The sequence below is a fragment of the Lasioglossum baleicum genome, chromosome 6 (genome assembly GCF_051020765.1).
Source record: "Lasioglossum baleicum chromosome 6, iyLasBale1, whole genome shotgun sequence".
In the NCBI taxonomy this organism is placed as follows: Eukaryota; Metazoa; Arthropoda; class Insecta; order Hymenoptera; family Halictidae; genus Lasioglossum; species Lasioglossum baleicum.
Window position 1 is genome coordinate 6154968 of NC_134934.1, and position 25165 is coordinate 6180132.

The window sequence follows — 25165 nt, forward strand, 5'->3', positions numbered from 1 at the left end:
AATCTGTAAATGTTTCTAGCGTTTTAAATGGTCTCAATCTATTTTCGTATTGAACACGTAAAAACCCGCAGTCTAGTCAACAAATGTATACGATGAATGGTTCCTCGAGAAGGATCAAGGTGAAGATAAAGAGACTGCGCTAAAGAGAAAATGCTTTATTTTTAACATGGATTAGGACTGCCAACCAATGGGATCCTTAACATAATAGGAGACGCTGTCGAGCGCCTCAGCATTCGTTCCCATACTTCAGTTCAGCATGTACGAAATACGTGAAAAAAATTTGTGAGATACAGTTTTGTGCAGCTCGACGCAGCTTCTCAATCCGAGAGAGAGAGAGAGAGAGAGAGAGAGAGAGAGAAATCCTAAAATAAAAGAACGCTAAAGAATGGCCGAAGGGAAACGAGGAAGTCGATCGGCGAGCGAGCGATCGTCCACGGGCGTCTGTTCAACAGCTGACCGTGGGTGCCATCTTTCACTGGGACTGTAAAAAAAGAAGGAAAGGAGATGAAGGATGCAGAGAAGGTGAAGTGGCCACTTTAGGTGACAATCGAACGAAGTAAACGTAGTAAACGAAGTAAACGAAGTATCGCTGGCTGACACAGTGGCACGTGTCCTCATCACGTTCACTTCACACGGGTCATCAATGACCCGGCGAGCACTCGATCTGCGTCCGTTCAGTTGAATTTGCACTTGGAGAAGTCCATCTCCGGGTGCTGCTCCATGAACCTGCAAACCGATCAAACGTCACGCTTCAGATCGCTATCTAACACCAAGCCGACGTGGATTCATGATCCCCGTTCACCGGTCGCCATTGTAGTCGTACTTTTTAATGATGTCTTGCTTCTTCTGCTCGTCCGAGGTCGGCAGGCCCAGCTGCTTCTGTCTCTGATCGTACATCATCTTCTCTACCAGGCCTCTGGTCTCCCCGTCGAGATCGGAGAGCTTGCTAGGCTCTGGGTTCACTTTCTTCGTGCTGATTTCCGGATCGCTGGTCACCACGTGCGCCCACCATTGCATTTTGTTTACCTGGAAAGAAAGTTAGGCGGATGCTTAGTAGCGTTCACGCTGCGATTCCTTTCGGAATCGGTCTCGCAGGATCTTCCTGGTACCGAAAGACGAGAGTTTAAAGACGATAGTTTACGAGTTCCGGGGGAACATGATCGAATCTGGTCCAGTGAAAGGCGGTAAGTACCAAAGGTTCGACAGCCAACGAGATTGATTAACCGTGAAACATCTCGTGCTCGGCCGTGAAATCGAGGATTATCGAGAGATCAACAATAAGTCCAAACGAACCCCGTCAATTAAATGATAAATAAACAGAGGCTCGTTAACAGAGTAAAGAGTAAAACCAGATGGGCCTTCGGCAGACTCCTCGTGAGACGCGATGATCGTTCATGGCCACGTCAAGATTATTCGTCTGTTCGGTATCTTTGCTCGGGATCTATGGTGCAAGTCGATAGCGTCTTCGGATTGTTCCGGCAAGGCTGAATGTGGAGAAGGTCTTGATTGCAGGGATTTGGTTACATACCTTCTCCAGATTGATCAGTAGACGTTTCCCGTCCTCGATCACCCAGGTGGACTCTTCGACTTTGACTTCGTGCGGGAAATCACCGTCGATGATCGGAGGATGACCCTTGACAGTGCAGGTCAGGTGCTTCTTCGTGATATTGACCGTCACGTCTCGTGGTCGCACGGAGAAGTTCACTTTCAGCCGGACTCTGATCTGAAATCACAAAACGATCGCAAATTATCATCTCAATTCACTGTTACTCACTTTTATTAGGATTGTTATTTGAAAGAGAATTTTCAACGACTTTTTGGTGTTGCACATTCATTGAAAAGCCTACTAACATGTGTATGGTAAGTAACATGTTTATAAATAGGTTTCACCATGTTGATTATGACAATTTGATTCTATTCACTCTTGGTAGTATGTTCTCTAGACGCATTTTTCTAAAAAGTTTTCAATTATTTCCTACGTGAGAATCAACGTTACAGAAACGATATAAAAATAGTAAATAAATGAACACTGTAGAAAAACATAAAACGATCTTTCATCTGTGTGTTACGTTTCCTGAGATAATTTCCGGCCAAAATCTTCACCTCATTAAAACTATTCCGATTGCGCAATCCCCCCGACCCACTTACGCGTCGCGATATTTTCGAAGACGGTCTAATAATTAAGACGCGTGCAAAAAAATCATTACCAGCATAAATATCTCTGCTTTCTTGACATGATTGCGAAGGTACAACCGAGGACAACGGTCGCATCACAATTAAAAACCATTTCATTCTGAAAAGTGAATTCCGCAACCTGTGTTCGTCGACGCATTAACGTGAACGCGTGCAAAAACTTGTTCCAATTAATATACGCAATCATCATCTCTCGCAGCGTCCGCACTCGTATCCAATATCGTTACACGTACCTCCAATTTCGCGGAGCGAGGAATGCATTCGCGTCGAGCGAGCGAACAACCGAAAGAATGCACGAAACCCGCCGGAATTGTACGAACGATCATTAACAGGTGAAAAAAAGCTTCTTGTCAGATTACGATCTCGCATTAACCGAGCCACCGAGCGGTTCACCCTAAATGGGACTCTGATTAAGCCGAACCCGAGCCGATTTTAATCGGAGATTACAATCGAACATCGCCGGAAACGAGCGTGCGGATTTTTAAGGGCAGAGTTCAGGGATCGGGCACGAGACAGGACAGTCTATTTTTATTTCATTCTTTGAACCGCAGTCTTGCATGGACAGGCGACCTACCGCAACAATACCTCGATTCATGAGATCGATGTTCCGCTCGAGAGATCCTCGAGTCCTCGCGATCGCGAGATCATCGTGCTCCAATTCCGATTGATCGGCGCAACCTTGTCGATGAACCTTGGTCAGGTTAGGAATTTATTGTATCTGATGGGGGATGAACCAATTATTGTATAACTAAAAATATTTTCTTTAAACATTTGCGTGATTGGGGATCATCGTGCTCCAGTTCGTGCAGCCTTGTGGAGCGACCTTGTTCGGTTTAGAAACGAGAGCTTTCCGCGAGGCGACGAAGGAGGAAAGGCAAGGCGACGCTGCCAAAGGTCACGCATTCCTCGGATACCTCGGTTAATCGTGCGTTGGTTTTAATTGATCCACCGTATCGCTGGATCTCGACGTGTCGGGTCAGCGTTGGCCTCAGCAGGGTCAAGAGTGGACCGGTCACGAACAGCTATCGAAACAGAAGCAAACCCGAGTCCTTTCTATCTGGAATCCTGGTCCTAGAAAGGATCGAGTCGCTCTTGTAACCCAGACAGACAGAAATTTCGTTTCGTAACGAGACCTCAATTTTGATCGTTCCTTTTACCGATCGTCTAGCATCGAATTCAACTCTGTCGTTGCTGGGGATGATTAGAGTCCGATTATTCTCTGTGGGAACGAGGATTATCTTGACGATCGGACACGTTGATGCTAATGGAAAATTGATTAGTCAGCGTACGAGGTGCATCGGGTTGCGAGGTATTCATTTATTAGCTAGGTGCGTCGATCGTGGATTTTTGTATCCTGCGTTTTTGTATCGAGTTTTCAAGGACTGCCGATTGAAAGTCCAGACTGTTGGTGATCAGTCCTGCGAGAGAGAGATACCGCGCGGAGTGTAGCTAAATATTCATGATAAACGCTGAAAAATGTGTTGTTACGAAAGGAAGTTGTGGTGAATGAAATTTGAATAGCAAATCGACGCAAAATCGTAACATGTATCGGCTTGGCTCTCGACGGCCTTCGATTGTTGTACGCGTTTGCGGGGTTGATAGATCGTGCGAAGATCGGGTCACGTGATTGAGAAGGACGGTCGCACCTGTTACGTGCGAGATCGTCCACCAGCACAGTGAACAATTAAAATGTAAAACATAAATTACGCTTGAATATTCAATACGCTAACGATCCTGCCGACAAAAAAATCGCCAGAAAAATATTCATCGTGAAAGAGACACTGGCTACCGGTCACGAGCAGCAATAAACTGTCGGCAGCCGAACGTGTTAATAAACCTCGAATCGGCGATTATCGTGTGTCCTCCGTAGGCCATCGTAGAGAGTGATTGAGCCCGACAATTAAATCCGAAATCCTAGATGATCCATCGAGCGTGGCTGGTCGCGTGTCGCAATACCGCGATCGTTCGTGTCTCGACGCGGATAAAAGAGAAAGAGAGAAAAGAGAAAAAAAGGCGACGGATAGACGCTAGATAGAGCCAAGGGGATCATCATCCTCGTGTCGGACGTGTTCTTGGATTTCCAGCGTGACGATGACGGGCGCGCGCACCGGTGCGTGGAAACGGATCATGGCTACCGAGTTTGTGCCCGTCGTTAACAAAGTGGAATTTCATTATGAGAAACGCGACAAAGAAGCTGGGAAGATTATCCGTGATCTCTCGCAGAGACGAAGTAGACTGTGACAGAGCTTATTTTGGATGAGATTGTCCTTTAGCGGCAACAGCACTCGAATACTCGTTTTATGGCAGTCTTTACTAGAAACTAGAGATCGCGGTTTGGAACGTGTACTAAAATACCGTGTAGTAAGATTACATAAAATAGGGGTCTCTATTACAAACGTCCCTGCTCGCTGATAAGCGGTCGTTAGCCTGTCCAAACAGTTTTACGAGAGCATGGAAACAGAAAACAACCTGATGTTCCATAGGTGATTCGACGAGTTCACTAGTTTTGGAATGATCGTTTCGTGTAGATGGTGGGATACGACAATGCTGACGATTGTAAGAGTCTTCCTTAACTCTTACCCGAGCCAATGATTGGCGATTATAGGATCCGAGTCTTCGATGATTCTCGGTTATTATTGCCCAGTTGGTTACGGTTGGCAACCGTGTTTAAGAGCTTGTCTTTCATTTGTTTTGCATCTTAATATCCTTACTATCTGAACATGCTTCAGACGTAAATAGTCCAATCTAAGGCGATCCATGTGCAAGAATATTTATTGTATAATATAGATTGCAGCTTGAGGAATTGGAAGTATAGTCTTGAAGTCACAGGAGTATGTCAGCATTCCTCCTCTAGAGGGTTAATGGACTGCTCATCGAATTTATCATGGGAATTTATTATGGGACCGAATGTAGATACGGCAAACAGCGTCCGCAGTCGGAGCCGTAAAATGAGAAGATTATAGTAATTATATCTCTCCGGGGAATAATAAAATGTTTCCGCCATTCGCAAGCAAGTTGGAGGCGGCTATCGACGGCATCGACGATCCGAGGTCCCGTGTACTTGCGAAATCACGCGCGTTCCATCCACCTGTAACCGTTCCGAGATCATACGCACATGCTGCCTGCCCATATGCACACGCGGACCCGCGTCATTATGTACGGTCGCCGCTTACGGAGGATGGAACGATGGAAAAGCCAACGACGATGGAACGCCGTCGTCCATTTGCAACCGAAGGGAGATCCTGTAATTTTCAATCGACGCTCCCTCGTGCCCATTATCCCCACCTGCCCCCATCCTCCCTCCCGTCGGCAACAGTCGTCATAAACGTTTGTCTCCTGCGTTTTTCTGAACTTGTATCATCGTGACCCGTATCCGCGGATGCTGTAAACGAGGCTCGATCGAGGACGATGATCAGGCGATATCCTGTATCGTTGGATCGAGCTTAGATACGAAAAAAACCATTTGTTTCCATGCCAGATCGATGAGCTCGGCTCCGGAGACGATTCAAGGGGTTTTGTTCGAAACACTAGACAAAAGTAAGCTGAGAGATCTTTTCATTTTATTGTGACTTATGGTAACACTAGAAATACCGGATGAGTCAAAATTACTTGCTCCCGATTTCTTCTCTTAGAAATATTAAAACTATTAGCAGTCGAGACTGTGGAGATCTTTGAGGAATTTTGCCTTTTACTCCAATTTGATCTCAGCCTATCTCGCTGAGAAAATGAGAATTTCGAAGATAGCGGCCATCAAAAGAATTTGCGATGGTGCAGACATCAGCCGTCCGTTATCCCACAAAATCCTAGTCATTAATTTGCACAGGAAACGCGACGTGCCCGAGGGTAAGCACGTCCGAGAACAATGAGCCGGCTCTCCGCAACGAAAACAATTAAGAAAGTAGCGGCGTGTCAGCGCTGTCCACAGTGCTGAAACGAAGCCTTGAATTTAAGAGAACAAAAGAAGTGATTACGTTAACGAAATGACACGATATGAGAACGTTACTTTGTTTCGCTTCGCGCCGCGACCGCTCGAGTGAACGTTCCGCGGGGCTCCGACGCGCGATTCGAAGCGGCGCGTAACTTCTAGTAACTACCATTTGATGATCCCTTTCTGCTCGACTGGTTTATTGTTCGGTGAAGCGGGACACGATGGAGAAACCACAGAAATCTGCGACACTTGTAAATTCATTAAAACGATTTAGGGACGCGAGCATCGGCTCGGATAGAGTAAACACAGACGTATACTTTCGGATCGGCAAAAAGGAAATCGGTCGATGGCAAACCGCAATTGAAGATCGAGTTCTTCTCCAGCCCGCAATTGAAGATCAAATTGCCTTTCCAACCACAATTGAAGAGCAAGTTCTTTGAACTATTAATCTTTGTCAGGAAGACGTCCCAGTTTCGAGTAGTTTATCTGCTTTCAATATGCTAGAACTACGAAGCTATTAAACCTATTAAAATGACAGTCTTGTCACCTACACATTTATGACAAAAATGTATAGATGTAATTTAAAACCTGTTAAACATATTAAGAGAAGAAATCAATGTCTATTTCACTTCAGGCTGTTGCAATTCCGGTAGAAATTATTTATAAGTTGATTGTCATACTACTGCTCGTGGAAATCTCATAAAGTCAGAATAATTGATTTAATATCACCATTACGTTATTCAGAAGAAAATGATTGGCCTTCCCTTAAGCACAGTCTCATAATTCAGAAACATTACGAAAGTGTTTAGTATGCGATATTTACATGAATTCCACTTCTCACACGCTTCAGCCCATAAAAATGATTCATCCGGCCAGAGATAAAGTTCTTCACCCCCTGATGTCACTCTTCCTTCGCAGCACTTGCGAAGCGAATACAGTCATCCTCTAATGTTGAAATCAAGGTGCGCAGACGTTTCGTTTCATCGCGGTGGAAGTCACGCAAACGAGAACTGCTCTGTCATGGTGGCACATAGAGCGAGGACCCCGTTCAACGGCCGATACTCGAAGGTTGCAGCGTCGGGAACCGATTTATTTGGCGCTTCGCCGGAATCCTTGACAATCGAGAAACCGGCGCCCGTATACCTCGCCGAGCGTTGCGCAATCGAATAGCTCGATCGTTACTCACTATACCGGAGTCGACGTGCTTTTTCGCATGGCTGTCACGAGGTACCCTTAGCTCGCCTAACTATTTAACCCTGTGTCATCCGAGACGGAAACGTTCTCATCTTAGACATGCGAAATTGTAGATCAAATCTTGAAATACTTCTCAAAATCGTACGGGTTTGTTTGATGGATTAGGTCACCGATTGTTACTTGGAGGATGTTGTATCAATTAAATTGAATCTGGAATGACACCGTGGGGTTAAGGAAGAATGAGAATAGAACTTCTTTTTGAGGTACCAAAAAATATGAAAGAGTGTCGTTCACACAGTTTTCAGGAACTGTTTAGGGGGATTGGGCTAAAAGATTGTTTTTAAAATATACTTGTATAAATATTTGTATTTAAAAGGAGACTAATTTGTCTCTGATGGTTCCGATAGTTGAGAGATCATGCTTCCAGCTTCCTCGTCATCGTTGAAAAAAGACCGAAGGTGTCCTGACTAGCGGGAACGAAACACGTATGTATTCACCGATCTCCAATAAACTGAAAGTCATTCCGATAGTCTACTCCACAGCGGAGCGTTGACTTCTCTATTTCTGTGTTGATTAATGAGGCTCTCTAGAAGCTGTTTTGACTAGTAGTAACTTAATACCGCTAGAGAGGTACCCTATAAATTATGTTTGGTCAGCGTAAATAAGATGAACTCCTCCGAACGCTAAAACCAAAGAAGACCTCCTAAAACGGTAATTCCACGAGAAAAAAAGCATAAAGGTTGTTCTTAAAATAGTAATTTCCTGAAAACTGAAGCGCGAGGTAACTAAAATGAAAGAGACCTTATTGCATTTATGAGAAGATGAAGAATTGCTGAATATAATCATATATTGTATTATAATAGACATTCAAACCACAATGGAACCTTCTACAATTGCTTCCCCCAACTTCAACCTTCAATTTCGCCTTTCAAATCTCTTCTTTCCTCTCCATCGGTCATGCTAGACACACTTACAATTAATAATTAAATAGCATAAATTATCCGAGTGACCCAGGTTCGACATTCGATGGCCAAGTGTCCCAAAACACCGGACACGCTGGCAAGAGCCTCGAACGTTGCCACTCGATCGATCATTTGAGAGGTAAACAAGTTTCCTTCGAAAACAGTCCTTGACCCGGCGTCTATAATAACAATTATCGACGCAAGTAGCGAGGGAAAAGCATTGTGCCCTCTTCAGGCTTGGACAGGAGGCGTCTTTTTGAGAGAATCACCGTCGAGGAAGAAAAATAGAACCTGTCGACAAGCGAATGTCGTTCTAACAATCTCTCACGAACCTAACTCGTGGCTTAGCAATACTTCGGAGCAGTAAACACGACTGTAAACGCTGCTCCGAACAAGATTCCTGGGTTACCATTCAGGTACCATTTCGACGACTCGAGATTAGGCTCGATTAGGTCGAAGGAAGGCTGTAGGAGTCTGTCTTCAAGTTTAGTATTCACCGTGCAGGCCTGCAGTCAATGAATAGTACGGTTCGACGCGTCTAGACATTGACATAGTAACGCGAAATGGAACTCCGAGGTTTCATCGTTGATATCACCGTACTATTATCGTTATGATAAATGCTGTCTTAATTACAACAGGTGTGTCTCTTTACTGAGGCGTTTCAGCGTCGGGTACGAACTCTTACACTGACTTAATAAATTAAATTTTATATAAATATTATATTACATTTATATATATTTTTTAAGCATGAGTATTTTATATCAAATTAATCGCAAAATTCAGAGCTTTCCAATGATATACAGTTCTAAAGGAATGGTTACTGAATGAAGTTATAATGATACAACAAAAGAATTACGAAACAAAAGGTCGCGAATTTAGTTGCCAACCTAATAGATAGTAAGATACGAACGATCGAGCTTAGCGAACGGTGTATCGGGCGTAACATGTGAATGAAGAGTGTTTGGACCGAGTGACAGATATTCAGAATAGTTTCGATGAATGATATAAGACAGAGTCGAGCGGGATACGGCGATTGAGAGTCGAAAGAAAGAGTGCCACAGTGCAAGTCGTAGCCAGAGCGTGTTGAACTTACAAGGGAAGGTCCCCAAGTGTCGAACTACGATTTGGATAATTTTTTGTGAGACGATGGTATATGGATCCCTAATGATGTCTGCAAAATATTAGGTATAGTTACTCAATAGTTTTAAAGATATAAACAATTAAAGGTTCATAAATTTCAGCTGTCGTTTTCTTAGTTCCATTAGCCGAGTAAGCAGGTTGCGTGAAGTTCAATTGTTTATATCTTTAAAATTATTGAGTAACTACACCTAATATTTTGCATACATAATTAGGGATCCATATACCATCATCTCACAAAAAATAATCAAAATCGAAGTGGTACACTCGAGGTCCTTCCCTTCTTAGTAGTAAACTGTATAAAAATATATTAATATTTCCAGATGAATTGACCAGAATGATTACGTGGGACACATAGTGTCCTGTGTATCTCACGAAGGAGGTCAGGTTCAGGGCGCCAAAAAACGTTCGGAACTACGAATTTCGTCTTTTCATGCTTTTTTCTCACCGGGCAGTTAATTTCACAGTAATCGAGACAGTCTTTTTTTTTGCATAAAAATAAGATCGCTGCGGAGTTTCTCGGTCCGCGCAAGGACGTAATTTCCTCCCTTTCACGCGAATAAATCACGATAAACAGCCGCGACGAGGGAACGAATCGCAGCGAGGACAAAAACAACGATCCAGTCCTCGACGTTAATTGGATCATTACACCAATGCTAGCGATATCGACTCGTCTGAGCTCGAATTCGACGACACAGCCGATGAATTCGCTTATTGTGAGAGGACAGTCGTTCATTGTGAAGTTCTGTTTTGTATTGTTGGTTGGAGTCGAGTCGATGCCGGGGCGAGTCCTTTCGCGGAAGAAACGGACGCGATAAGGGGCCACGGAACAATGGTCGTGGGACTATCGTTAACGTGGATCGTCGTTATCGACGCGATCGTTAAATAGCGTCCCATTCAACGCCGCGCCGGTGCTCTCGAATGACGGCGCATTTGCATTTATCGGGACGATCGTTGCCGTGGCCGATAACGAATTCTACGCCGCATCCTGAACTCTTTGTGTCGCAAACTGTGTGCATCATGCTTTCTACCTCGCTGGCTGCACTTCTAAGCCGCCGTTTCGATTGTAACTTCACGCTCTTCGCTGAAGGTAAACTTCAAGGTGATGTACATTCATTCGTTGTTAAAACAGACAAAAGGTATTAGCATTCAATTAATGTTAATAGTACAAAAATGCAGGTCTGACTTGCATCTGAACGAGTGCATTTATGTAAATGTATTTTGTGTTTTAGACTATTTTAGAGCGAAGTAAGGAATGAGGTCGGAGACTTCAATGCGTAGTAAGCGACGTCTTCAAGCCTAGACCACATTTACGTTCGGCACATAAATTATTCGACTAATCCCGAGGTATAGCATCGGCAGCGTTAAAACGCAGTCCGCGAATTAATATTCTATGCACCGGTTCGCAGAGCGAAGTTCTTGCTCCGTTACAATTACGCTCGAGATAATTACCGGTGAGTCAAGCAAGATAACTGATAGTCTAGGGATGACATCACCGAGAGATTCTCCGGCGAAACCGCAACGGAATTCACGAGGGAGGCGGAGAAATAAAAAAAAAAAGACACGGTGGAGCGAGGCGATTTACGATTCCCGGAGCGCTCATTAAAAGTGCAAATGTCCGGTTGTCGTGCCGGCGATTTAAATATCGTTAAATATCGATATGGAAGCGTGGAGCTCGTCGATCCGCGTTTTTCGCGGTGGGAGACGAGGTAAAAGCGAGAATAAAGAGGAGGACAGTGAAGATCGATGAGGCTCGCGGCGTTCGTTCGTTCGACTGCATGTGCTGCGCACACAGGTGCAATCGGTACAGGTGAACACTGTTGGGTTTACACGGGAGCACGTGCACCGTGAACAACGAGGGAGGGATGCAGACTTGCATAGAGAGATGCAACTAGAAGATACCGGCGGCGCGTGCATCTATGCATCCGGATTAAAATCTGCAGACTCGTCGCTTCTGTGTTATCCAAAATCTTCAATCCATTCCAAAGCTACTTCATTATTTTTTTAAGAAGTCAGAACGACTGGAATCGTGCTAGAGACATTTTTCATTCCTCCAAAAGGATTTTGTTTAAAAAAAATGCAGCTCGTACAATTTTAAATAATTTTCCATGAACAAAAATACATCACATACTTCAGGTAACAGTAAATACACGTGTAAAAAATAAGCACAAACGGATCTTTGGTGTTTTTAAAAAAAGATCGCAAACAGGCACTCCAAAAGGAACGACACTGCGGGTAAATGACAGTCTGGTCTATGGCGAGACGATGATAGTTGTATAGCAACCGCGACGTTTATGTAACTGCCATAACCGCCAACTATGGGATCACAGAAATTACAAGCCCTCGCTATTCCCGGGTCACGGATACAGCCGATAGATACTATGAACGTTTTGCATTTTTTCGCTGTAAGTTCTCCGCTTCTCGCGGCCGACCGGCTGTTTTGTAATTTTGTTAATCGTCCGAGCGAGCGTGGTTCAGCGATACGATGGGGATTAAGTAATGATGGAAAGCCCGGCTGCAATATGTTCCAGCATGTTTGCTTCGCGATTTTTGTTAGAGTGCAGTCGGCAGCCTTCGGGCATCTACATCCACTTCTCCGCAATTCTTCGACTCGTTAACCGACCGATTTTTCCTTTGACTGTGCGGACGCAGTTTAAAATGCAGTTTAAGATCGATTAATGCATTTACTGCGGATTGACGTCAGAAGACTGAGAGTGCCAGGGTGGAGAAGCTACGATCAAGGATCGAGAGATCATCGGACAGCGAACGTTTGCAGAATCTAGAAAATTTTCTGAAAAATTTCAAGTGCAATTGAACTATCGGAGCTATAACTTAAAAAATTCTGTGCCTAATTTGAACAAATCGCGGCAGTCATTTCCATCGGACAAATATATAATACAAGCAGGGAGTCGGGAAGTCTTCTAAGAATTGAAGAAGGTTTCCGATTCGCGTTCAGGGCGAAGCTCGGCGATGATCGATGGCGAGTCCCAGACGGAGAAACTGTTTCTTTCTCTTGTTTCTCTTTTAGCTGGGTGTTCCGCTGCGTTTCGTTGTTTCTTGTTGGTGCTCCGGCTGTTTATCGGCGGTACGATCGCAATGTTACGCCATTGGCGTCGAGGTGGCGATGCGAAACGGCAGGGAAGGGACCGCGAGGACGCGAAAAAGTCCGCGATGGAACACACGAACGAGGGACGTCGGACACGGTGTGGCAAGGCCGTTCTTTGACCCGAAACGTGGTCTGCTCGGCGCCAATTTTTCGGGAGGAACCGGTCCCGGGACCCCTTGGAATTTTTAACTGGCGAACACCGCTACCACGGTTTCGTCGAGAAACCGAACGCGGGCTACGCTAACACCTGCCTTTTGCTAATATATCGCCGGCCTATAAGCTTTCCATCGATTAACGTCACACAGATTGCAACCGCGTCCTCGTCGACGCTCGTTGATCATCGATAAAACCGAAAAGTGGCTGCCAATCGGAAATTCTCGTTGGCATTGCTCGGCCTGTCAATAATTCAGGAACTTTGTGCCGCGGGGACACACAGATTTATGGGCCCTTCTATTCGTGAGTTATATTCCAACATGGGACTACAACATTCATTTATTGGTACCGAAAATCTATCGGCTATTGTTGCTCCGTCCACGATATTTTGCATTTTACAGTCACTGAAATCTATTAGCTATTCAAAGTCTGGTCAGAACACTTGATATTAACTGTAGATATAAATTAATTCGAGAGTTTGTCTTCGTACATCTGTTCTTCGTAAACCATTAGAACATGCTCAAGCCTCCGAAATAATCATTTTCTGTACAGTTACGCCGTTTTATAGGTGATAGACGAGCCTGGTAAATGTGTTTATACAGAAAGCCAAGTTACAAATGGTTGTGAGAGCTATGAATTAGTTTGTACACTTGGTATTTTATAATTACTGAAATCTATCAGCTATTCCGTGATCAAAATTTATTCGTAAATGTGGACATGATATGTCTGATGAATTATTCGTCGGAGCTTCGACTCCAAAAAATCGGGAGGATTCTGAAAGGAGCAATTTTCTTATCAAGATTGCATCAGAAGGCCCTCTCCCCGCCTCAATCAATATCAATAGGTACTTATTACCTTGAACGCGTCTGATCGCGCCAGGGTAGGGGAAAATCGAGCAAAAAGCCCGCGGATCGAGCATCTCGGGCGATCTGAGTCGATCGCGATCGATACACGTGTTCCCGAGCCGCGGAATAAAGAGATATACAGAACAATCGACCGATCGATGCATCCCCTCTTCTCGAAGAACGATACACTTATCGGGCACGCGCTCGCGAGCGCACACGCGAGCAAAGGTCCCACGGCGCGCGATCCCCGCGCAACAACTCGCTTGCGCAACGAACAGACGCGACGAGGAGAGCGAGACGAAGCGCCGATCGGAGGCCGCCAAAAGTGAAATCGAGAGGTGGAACAAGATAAAAATGATGAGGGCGCTTGCCAGAAGCTATTAAACAAATATACAAGACTAACAAGGGAAGGATCCCAAGTGTCCGACTTCAATTTTGATAATTTTTTTTGTGAGACTCAATAGTTTTAAAGATATAAACAATTGAACTTTCATACCTTGTTGATATAAGTTGCAGCTCAAGTTTTCGAAGTTCCATTAGTCGTGTAAGCAGGTTGCGTGAAGTTCAATTGTTTATATCTTTAAAACTATTGAGTAACTACACCTAATATTTTGCAGACATCGTTAGGGATCCATATACCATCGTCTCACAAAAGATTATCAAAATCGAAGTCGGACGCTTGGGGTCCTTCCCTTGTAAGGGTGGACCAGGAGCTAGGTCCTCCTGGCGACAATTTATTTATCTTATTATTGCCGCCCTGGCAAGTTTAAATCACCGTTTTTGACCAGCGGACACGATCATGCGAGACAGTCAAGGTTTTTGTCTGTTTTATGGGGCTAGTGGGGGTACATAGGAAATACCCCTATTTTTATAATTCTTAAAATACAAAAATAATTCCCATATTTATTGTATAAATATTAATATAAAAAGGATAAACCAATCATAACATTATTGATAATATTAAAGACAATATAGGTGTTAATATACAATAATTCCAATAAAATCTAAAAAAAATAACTCTTTATTTAATAATTTAACTATATCTCTAAAAGGTTGATATAACCCCAAAAATATAACCTTAGTGGGATCCTAACGATGAGCCATGCTGCAGTAGGAGTGTGTAGAAGCTTTGGAAGAAACTATAATTGTTGTATGTTTGTTGGGAACCAGCTTTGAGCAGAATGATTTTATTCATAGATTTAAATTAATGGAATGATTTACCTTTTGTATTCGATTTCCTTCTTCGTTTGATAAATCCATTAAAATCCGCAATCCACGTATCATATATGAAAGTATTTTAAACGAGCAGGGACATTTAACTGCGATAGAATAGAGAAAGACAGGAAGTATACATATCGTCTTCTACATTAGTACCGCCCGACGAGCCTTACATTGTACATGAATCATGGCTCGCACACATCGATTACTTTCTTTGATCATCAGATAAATGTCAGCAAAGGCGAAAATTAAACTAAAATCGACGAACATGATCGTCAAGAAATTGTAAATCGTCTTACCGGGAGAACGTGATACGCAGTGGACATATGACTTGGTAAAAATGAAAGGCCCGAAACCAGTACAATTCCGCTGACCTTATGCGAGCGCAACGTTCCACGGCGACACGCCGCGTTCCAGAAGAGTATCGTTAATTTCATTGTGCTGTGCGATTAGCATAATTCTCGGAAGATTCGCGCGTCAGGGTAGGACACAGAGAACAGCGTTCGTGTTCGGTTGCGCAACCGACGAAAGGAGCACTTTAGTAGCAGCGAACAGGAGCAGCACGGGTGAACGACTGGGGTTATCGTCGCTTAGAATCGCGGAGAATGGCTGTATGCCTCGTTAAAGGACCACCGACGTGTGCAACAGTGAGAAATGCTCGCGTGGGTCCAACCGTGACGCACCACGATATAATTCGCAATTTATTTCGTCTATTGGAAGAGTTCGCGCCTCTAAATCGCCTCTCGTGAAACCAAATCAAACTCATTGTTTCCTGGACCACGGCCATTTAAAATTTCTCCCTTCGAAGGAAGTACAACATTTTGCGACACCCTGTATAACTCGTGTATCTTCTAGTTTGCATATAAATTCACAGGCTAGTAATTTCAAGCACCCTTTATGATCAACACGTCTAAAGATCACATTTTTCGAAATTCAATATGAAACGCGACATACTACTTCTTTATCCTTAAACTCATGAAACATTGAAGAAGCATTGTCACTTCAAGAAACGTATAAACGTGTCTTTAGGAAAACGAGCCACCAAAGGAAGGAGACATGGCGGTTCGCATTGTCTCCGTAAGCGTTATGCAAAATGCTGATCGCTCGTAGTTGCAATTTTGCGCTGCGTTCCTTGACACGAATGCGCGCGGAGGGGCGCGCGAGCGCACTCTGTCCACGATAAGCTTTTAGATTTTAGATAGTCTTTAGTTGATGTTTTATCCCCGTAAAATATCGTCGGCGCGCACCAGACCGTTGTAATTAAATACATAATAATACTCCTCGATTGGGTGTATTCGCCGATTACCGAGCGCATGCACGCCGATGCACCAGACGTACGCGGAACGCATCGGACCGTTCACGAGCTGCCTCGCTACTTCTTCTTCTCCTCGCGTCTATGAACCATTACGGTAATTGCACTCCCGTTTAAACAGAATGGCTTCCGAAAGGAGCAGGGACGGTAGCTTGTAAAACGCTTCTTGCTCCGCTATTATTTATTTGAAGCGATGACGCCGATATCCTGTGCAAACGATTGCAAACAGTTTTCAAGGGCTGCCACTTTCCGAGAAAAATTATTTATGAGGATGCTCCCACTGGGATCGTTGAGAAACTGTACGAATCGGCTGCGATGCTGCGTGGAACGCAATTTGTTTCAATGTTGGTCGATTAGCTACTTGATCGACGTTTATAATATTTAATTGGCTAAAAAGGATCAATCCAAAGTGATTTTTTCTGATGAGTTTGAGTCTGTCTAAATCTACTAAACATGTACGTTATTCATTTTTTTGGAGACTACAACGAAAACTTACATGCACTAATAAGTACAACAAAGAATTGTCTGACAAAATCCCACCGACCAAGTTCAGAATCACCTAGCACCTCGCAAGAACCAGGACCGTCCCGGATCGATCGACCGGTCTCAGATCCTGAAACGATCCTTAAGGGTTGCGCAAGGTAGACAATAGTGTCTCGATCGGAACTGCTCGTGCATCCTTTGCAGTTACTTAAAAGCAATTTCATGTCCCAGCGATCGTTCTATTCTTCCACACGACGTGTCCGGGCAGATGTTCACTTAGCTGTCTGCGAGCAGCGTTGTGCCAGAGAGAGACCGGTGCGTCGGCTACTTAGCCTTCTGCGACCGCGCCGCCATTGACATCGTAATCATTACCATCATCCTCGTTACGTTTAAGAGCGCCGTGGACCGCGGGAACGACCGACGACGGGTTCCAGTTATTACGAGCTCAAGCTCTCTCTCGACTATGCTCGGTTTGGCACCCGTGCACTCTTCTTCTTGGTTAATTGATAATCGAACAATCCCGGGGATTGGGAAACAACGTTGATCCGGGTCAGCGATTATCACGCGGCCTTTGATCGTAATCTCCTGGCGATCCCTCGATATTTCAGCGGATTCTTCACCGTAGAAGGCTCGTGAAAGAAATCATCGCCGAACGGTGGATCCGAGATTTACGCAACGCGAGAATCTGAACGCTATTGTCCGGTGCACGAGCCTCATCCACAAAGTAATTTACAATTCACCGTACAAGAGCAATTTTATTTTCAGAACATATTCCACTTTCGCTTCGTTTTCGGTAGTTTCGTCTCCAAAGAGTCGAGTATACGTATTAACAAGAACAAATTCGAATTTTATTCCGGTACAAAAGAAATAATTCGGTAGACTTTGTACGAAACTTGTGTCACGAGTCTGACTCGATGTGACAGTGGAAGGGGTTAAGAAATAAATATCAGTATAGTAATTTGTAGTGGTTCCGAGAAGACGAGTGTAAAGGGTTAAAGGTGGCTGGTGTCTATTAAACTCAAAGTACCTTTAAACTCAGCGCGCGTTCTCACAATTGCAGTGATTCAAACTCAGGCCGCCTCGCGAAATGTTGGTAATTCGCCATTAAGGAGAAACTAGACGCCAAACGCGAGGCCACGCATGTCCACCAATATCCCGGGCGTTTATCAAGAAGGTAATGTGTTTTTACGCTGACATATGAGGTCGCCGTTGCAGATGCCGGTGGAAAGTTGCCCTGGTCGCGAATATGTATCGGAAATTAGCCTAGGACCGTCGAATATACATTATATCTCACGTTGCTCAACATAAGTGTTACCTCAACCGCGTTACAGTTTCTTCGTTCATCCCGAGGAAACGAACCGATTACGTCGCGAAGAGAAGGAGGAGAAGAAGAAGAAGAAGATCGTAACAGTTTCGCAGCACTAGAACCGTCTTAATGCGCGCGCGCTTCTCACCTCGACGGACAATTCACCTAATTTTGCAACGCGTGAATCATAGACGCTATCTTTCCGCGCGGTGCTCTTCCTTTCAACTCTCTCGACGTCGAATTCATCCGCGGAATGGGACCAAGGCGAATAGGTGTTAATACGCGGCATATAAATGTAGATTAAACACCCGTGTGCATAGCACTGGAGATCGACGATGTCGTTTATCGCGTTGCAACTCTCTGTCGCGAGCTTGTCTTGGCGGATTTGTTCCGTAGAACGAGACCAAGGCGAATAGGTGCTACTGTAGATCATATAAATGCAGATTGAAGGACCCAACTGTTCTGGAATAATACTCGAAGTGAACTACGGTGAGGTGTGCAAGTTGAGGTCGCCTGACGAAGTCTCCGAGAGGATATCGCTTTCCGCGCGTTCAAGTCTTCGACGGCGCTCGCGTCAGTGCTGTACTCTGAATTTATTGCTCGGTTATTGGTTGGACTGCCGACTTGAAAAATTAGGAGTATCTAGTTTAAGAGTCGAGGGAGATGGTAATATATTTTAAAGTCCGAAAAATTCATTAACTTTCCAGTGGCATATGTTTACTTAATAAATAACGTTGATCCAATCGAGTCCAACTTTAGAATATGACAGAACATGCCGCCATTTAAACGGCTTACGAAGCTCCCACTGCCTTTTACAATACGTTCTCTGGTTCCCGAATCAAGTGAATATTTTCCGAATTTAATTGACCTGGATTTTCAGCTCGAGTCCCTGCATCGCGAGCCCTTGCATCATCGCGGGAGTCTTCTCACGCCTAGCACACACCAAACCCACAGACGTAGAACCTGTTACTCGCCGTGGAGCATAAGGATCGCAGAAACTGGATAGAACTCGCTTCACTCGAGTCCGGTCAGTAATGTCTAAGGATCATTAACGCATCCTCGTCGAGAGGAAAAGCGACGCGGGACGTAGACCATTCTGATTGGGAAACTGCCTAGTGTGCGAGCAAGACTTTGATCCGGCTCAGCTTATGCTTGTTATCGTGCTGTCTCTACTCCTCCTTGGATAGTGTACAACGAGGATACGCGAGCCGGTGACACTACGTCGTCGGTGTCAAGGATTCCGAAGGATGCGCTGCGCAGCTAGCCTATACCGAGATTTATTGGGTTATTTGCGTATATGTTACAAGGCTACGAGTGGCAAGTGACACCGTGGATCCTGGACGGAAGACGAGCATCGTGAAAGCCATGCTTTTGGCACAGCGTCGCGTTTATAGACCATTTTCTGTCACCAACTATCACAAGAAATCGTACAGATATGATTTACGAAATTGTAGAGGTAGTCTGTAATGCATCGTCTTGAACTGTTTGGCAATTAACGAATGAGATTTGGATGAGAAAATATGCTTTATTGAGCAGGATAGAATAGAGGATGTTAAATAGCCAATTTCACAATACCGGTCTACTTATGTATCAAAATATTGAGAGCCGAGCAATTGAAAATGTAGCAAGAGCCCCGGCATTTTAATTTGAATTTATCGCGCCACTTAGAATCACGATGACAAAACAATTTTAGAAAGGATTCAAATGGGACACCGTTAATAGATCCGCAGTATCTCCTCGGTACTTGGATTATGCCTCCGTCCCAGCGGTTTTTCGAATGAGTAAGTGGTTTCTGTCGATGATTCTAGGACGAAGTGGTCAACGAATGAATAATAGATCGACGTTCAACATTCTTTCGATCATTACACGGCGTGTACGATTTCACGGTATACGCAGCAGACATTTTTACGTCTCCAGTTATCTGGTAAAACAAGCTGGATTAACTCGTCAGTGCACAGGTTAAGGCAACGCTCGCGGTTAATTAAGTGATAAATGATGATTTATGAGGCGAGCCTGAACGAGTCCCATCGAAAAGAGTGATGCTGCGAGAGCTGATAATTCTTGTTGATGGCTGGAACTAAGCGAACGAAGACTTCATACAGATGTATAACCGAGAACAGTCTTCACCCTTTAATAAATTTAAAAAAGACTTTTCCATATTATTTGATCTTTTCTATTAGCCCCATTTGAAAATTGACTCACTGTATTTTCTGTCACGTATTTCTTCTATTTGATTTTCTTAAGTTCTTCTTGATTAAATAATTATGATTTGTGAGGAATGGAATGGAAATCAACAATAGTTGAATTTATTAGACGTAGAAATACATTCTTTCTGAATTCTTACTCAGACATAATTGTACAAGCTTGTCCATCGGAATATTTTATCATCATTATTCATGACTTCATGCTATCTTTGTGGCAACTGTGCATAACTTACGATAAAAGCTGGACGATGCTGAATTAATAAATTGATCGAAGCAATTTTTAACATCTTCAATCGATTCGAAACGCGTATTTCTTTAAAAAAAAAAAATGGAAACCAAAGGAAGCTGTGTCCAAAAGAAGATGACATTCTCGTCGTTTTAGGCAAAAATCAAACCAATAAAACAGTAGCAAGACATTTTTCAATTTGAACATCTAAATTGAATCTCTCTAGGAAGTGAATTGGAAACAACTAATTTCAGTGCCACATTTGCGTGAACAAGTGAATGCACGAAGTCCAAATAAAGTCATCGAACGTGCCTGTTGCACAACCGCGAATTATTAGATAATTTTGATATTACGAAATGTCGCAATTACTCTCGCTTCCATGGAATATGATCCGCGAGGCTCCGTCGCGAAAAGCAGAAAAGAATAATTGCATAATTCGCGATGAATGTTCCTCGCAAGGTCTGCTCGCGGAAGCCGGCGACAAACGGGCGAAAGATTGTCCACTAATTACGGAAATTAGCGTGGTGGAGATTCGAAGGGTCGCGGTTGAACAGCCGGATATTTCAATAAGTGAAGTATTTACGACTTCTGTACAGCTATCATTATGTATAATTTTATTACTTCCATTCAATTACATCCAAGGTAACCCACTTTAGACATGGATACTCCCTGCGGTTCGAATTGAACAGGGTTCGATGAATTGCCGATGAAGAATCGCCGGTGTAAACGTCGAAGGATATCTCAAGGTCGTTCGTTTTGTACGAAGTGTATTTTCCACGATAAATCAACCGGCCAATTGAGAAGCATTACTCTCCCGTACGTAATAGGAGCATTCGTATTATACCCGTTCCTTAAGAAGAGGCTATTTCCACCTGGCTGCACACGGGGCTGCGGTTTCGAGCAACATTGTACGTTGCCACCATGTCGACAGTGCCACTCACCAAGTGGCATTCAGTGGAATTTAATTTTATAATAATACGGCACCATTAAGTATGCCAGCTGACAACGTTCTTGCAAAATTCTCTGTAGAAAGCTACCATCGAATGGTCTAATTAAGCAGTAATTATCGCGGTGACCTTGAGACACTGACCTTCTGCGTCCCCTGGTGTTGTAATCAACGGAAAAAGGTGAGAGAAGATACTCTAATTTTCAATAGGATCAATGGAATTCGCGTGAAGTGCTTTTGACCGACTTCCCAATGACGAAATGTTACGCTATACTGTTTTGAACCCTCCCGAAGGTCGCTCGCCCACTCTAAGCAAGCGAGAAGGATCTAACACCTTGTAAAAACACAGGAAAGCTGTTAATGACATCGTGCTGCTACCGTGACCCCGGAGCCACGGCTAACTTCACCATGGTTCCTGTATTTCGTAATCGACGAACCAACTCGAAATTACAAATGGACCAAGTCTGCCAGAGCTCTCCTCGACAAATAATCGCCTCGATAAGCGGCACACCAAATTTCCATAATAATCGCACGGTTAAAACGATCAGCCTTGCCTTAATCTAGCACCGATTGATTCTCGATTTTGAACAGCGAAATCGTAGATCGTTTACGCCGAGGACTTCCTCGAGAGTATTTTGCAATCCAGGATTCCTCGTGTCATATCCCTTTCTGCGATGAAGGCTGAAGTGCCGGAGATAGCTGGCAAATGTCAAATTACTTTCTAAGGTAATTCATTCATTAACCCTTGCTTAACAGAGTTCAATGTGCTGTTGTGAAGATGATTCACTGCGGGGTTAAATGATGATATAATGGTGTTTGGCGAGCTTTCTTGCATTTTTGTTATTCCAGTTCTTCAGGTGAGAAATTTACCATTATGTTAATACGAATTATATCCATTCACTGAAAAGGTCATCCTACCTGTTCCGGTGACAGTTCCTATTTCGGGAGACCCTCCACGACCATTTCAAGAACGAAGACCGAATTTCAACAGTTTCCAAGCCTCGAAGGAAGGGCCCTTGTAAGCAACCCTTCACAGATGAATCATGGAGGAAAAAGACAGTCGGTAAAAATTCATGGGCGGATTTCGGCGGGTCCGTGCACGAGTTCCGTAATTGCGTGGCAATTACCGTCGACCCCGGGCGTCGAGTGACCTTACGGGGAATGCTCGTTTGAATTCCTGCATTTCGCAATTGGCGGATGCTCGTTGTACGCGTACCCGGCCACGTACTAGTCAGTCAACGTGTCGGTTATTTTCGACGGCTGAACAAAGACGACACTAAACAGCAAACGAGCGTGAACGACGAAGAGGAAATAACATAGTACAGCGAAGGAAGACGAGCTCTACGGCCTCCCGGTTGCTCGGGTCCGGCCGTACGCGGGATGCATACGGAAAATCTGAGTCCAATGTCAAGCGGGTGATCCGCTATCGCCCCCGCACCTCCCGGAATAGTTTTTTTTATCCGTCGTTCTGACGGCCAGCCGATGGAAAAAAAAGGTTACGTAACGCGAGGCCTAAATACCAATCATGCGCGAGCAGCACGATCTTCAGGACGACACCGGTCGGACGGGACATCTGCATCTGGATGCGCGATCGTCTTCGGCATCGATCGATCAATCGGTAGCGCGTGAATCACGCGCCGGGGAACACGACGTCATCCGAAAGGCCGAGATCGATAAACGCGGCGTCGATTGACCGAACGTGGACTGGAATCGAGACGAGCGGATTAGGATTCGTAGATCGTCAGAGAATCTTCTGGAAGACCTCGAGGACGAGCGGCGATGGGCCCTGTTTTGGAAGTTTGCGATCGATACGGTCCTCTATGCTCCTTTCTAGATCTCGAGTGGTACGAAGTACAATATTGATGCATCTACAAGTAATTTTGTTACACTTCTGTCTAAGCCAGACCTAGCAGAACGAATTGCAATATTGATGCCCCTAATAGAACGAACTGCAACATCGATGCATTTAGTAGAGCGAGGTGGAATATGCAATATGCAATATGCAAGAAGATCCCGGTGCAGGCGACCCAGGAATGCGAAACGAGAGTATCGAGTGCGTCCCGTGGACCGGCCGAAACATAATCGCGGGTGTATCGCGTGCTCGGCGTAACGTCGATACGCCTACTCTTGAGAATTGCATAAAGTGGCTTGGGGGATCGCTTGCGAATCGCGTCGCGTGCACCGGGCGTGAAACGGGGTGTCGAGGCTCGGGGATAATTTGCATCGGGCGAAACGGACACCTGGACAAGTCTCTCGCCGAAATTGGACCAGCGGCAGCGACTCTCCGGCACACCGGTGAGTGGCGCCAAAATTACCGGACCGGTTAATTTAGAATCGCGCCGTGGGCACACGCGATTTCGGCTCCACCGGATTGGCGCCAAGTAAAAAGAAAGGACAAGAACGAGACGTTCGATCGGGTTACGAATTTTTAAGCTTTCTTCTGATAGATGACTATCCTAGTTGAATTATTCAAACGATCATATCCATCTTACAGCATTTAATGATCGGGTTGACAAGTGATTAATGAGTGCGAGGCTAAATATGCTAAAACACAAGGAACAAATTATAAATTATATTTGTATTCATTTGTTTCCTTTCATTTTTCGAAATACAAATGATAGACCGCAGACCTTCGCCCAAAATAAATATTTTATAGAACACTGAACCCAGACCAGTATATAGCTATGATTACGTGTTTTATATGTAATCAATGACCCTTACAATTGTTTCAGACGTTTAACGTGGACTCTCTGAATGACTGTGCTGCGATCGATCATCCTCCGAAATTCAGCAAAGGCCAGACCAGTACGTGATTCGCGAAGCAATCGGTCGCCTTTCTAAAAATACAGGCTGCATCGAAATTGCAGTTGCAGAAATAGCGTTTAACGTGTCAGGCTTAGTATTTCGAACTCTATCGAAATAATGATGAAACGCTGTCGACACGAGGTTCTACGGTGCTTCTGTTCTGCTAGGCTCGTCCATAGCTCATCCATAGTGTAAAACGAACCTTATTGCGGGATTTCGAAGAGGATAGAACCGCATCGCGTATCAGGGGCAACGGTGCACCAGCGTTTCAGCGGTTCGGCGAGAATAATTTCACGCTGAAAGCTCTGTTAAAGGGCCGTAATTTCCTGTTGCGGCCCCCGGGGACCGAGTCGAATCCCCTGGCCGTCCCTGAAACATCGTCCGACCCTCCTCGCCGCCGTAACTTTATTAAATTACATAGTCTTAAATAATTTAAAACGCCTCTCGAGCGATAATTCTTTCGCGTGAACGCCGCGCAGCGCGCTTGACAGGCACCGCAGCGCAATTGATATTGCGAAATATTACGAAATGCACACGGTAGAAGGGGTCAGGAGGGCTGTGGACGCGCAGGTACCGGCGCGGGGTGTTTCTTCGTTTTCGAGGCGGTTTCGTGCAAAAACAATTAGCGTGCAAACGCGCCGCGTGGAAAAAAGGTGTGCGCGACACCCGCGGGCGGTGGCAATCTCTGTTGATCCGGCTATCTGCCAGCTTTACGAGATATCTGCGTGACAGTTTATTCCGTTCGACTGCCCCCCGGGTCGGGGGCAAAGAGAAACGGGCCTCGTGGAACGGACAGGGGGCCTTTTGTTCCGAAATGTTTTTGTGAAACACCGGCGCCGTGATCCGAAGCTGCGTTCGCAATTATTCGAATTAAATTTCATTTTGTTGAGAAGAACCATGGAATAAATCATTGTTGTTCGGTTATTTATAGATCGATTTATTCGTTGTTTCAGTTGTTCGTTTCACGAGTTTATAATTTATAGCCGCCACCGCCGTTCTTGTTTTATTCCCAATTCGACAGGACGTTTAACGCGTTGACGACCGTGTCAACCATATTTGGCTGAAGGAATTATTTATCCAGACTTTAAAGTGAATTTCTTGACTGACGGATCGTACAAAATTTGTTCGCGATCTGCGTAATGTAAGA

General features: G+C 44.6%; 1 protein-coding gene and 1 long non-coding RNA gene across 2 annotated transcripts in view; one reads left to right on the top strand and one right to left on the bottom strand.

Moving 5' to 3' along the window:
- Nucleotides 1-140: 140 nt before the first annotated feature.
- Nucleotides 141-25165, bottom strand: part of Nudc (nuclear distribution C, dynein complex regulator) — a 102149-nt gene continuing 77124 nt past the window's right edge. The window contains exons 5-7 of the mRNA XM_076425540.1: nucleotides 1529-1723; nucleotides 824-1026; nucleotides 141-726 (exon numbers count right to left, since the gene is read on the bottom strand). Coding sequence (XP_076281655.1) covers nucleotides 675-726; nucleotides 824-1026; nucleotides 1529-1723 — 450 coding nt within the window. The 3' untranslated portion in view covers nucleotides 141-674. The remainder of the gene's footprint in view (nucleotides 727-823; nucleotides 1027-1528; nucleotides 1724-25165) is intronic.
- LOC143209633 (uncharacterized) lies at nucleotides 17999-20059 on the top strand. Its single transcript, XR_013009120.1, has 2 exons — nucleotides 17999-18503; nucleotides 18718-20059. It is a non-coding gene; the product is annotated as an uncharacterized LOC143209633 (long non-coding RNA).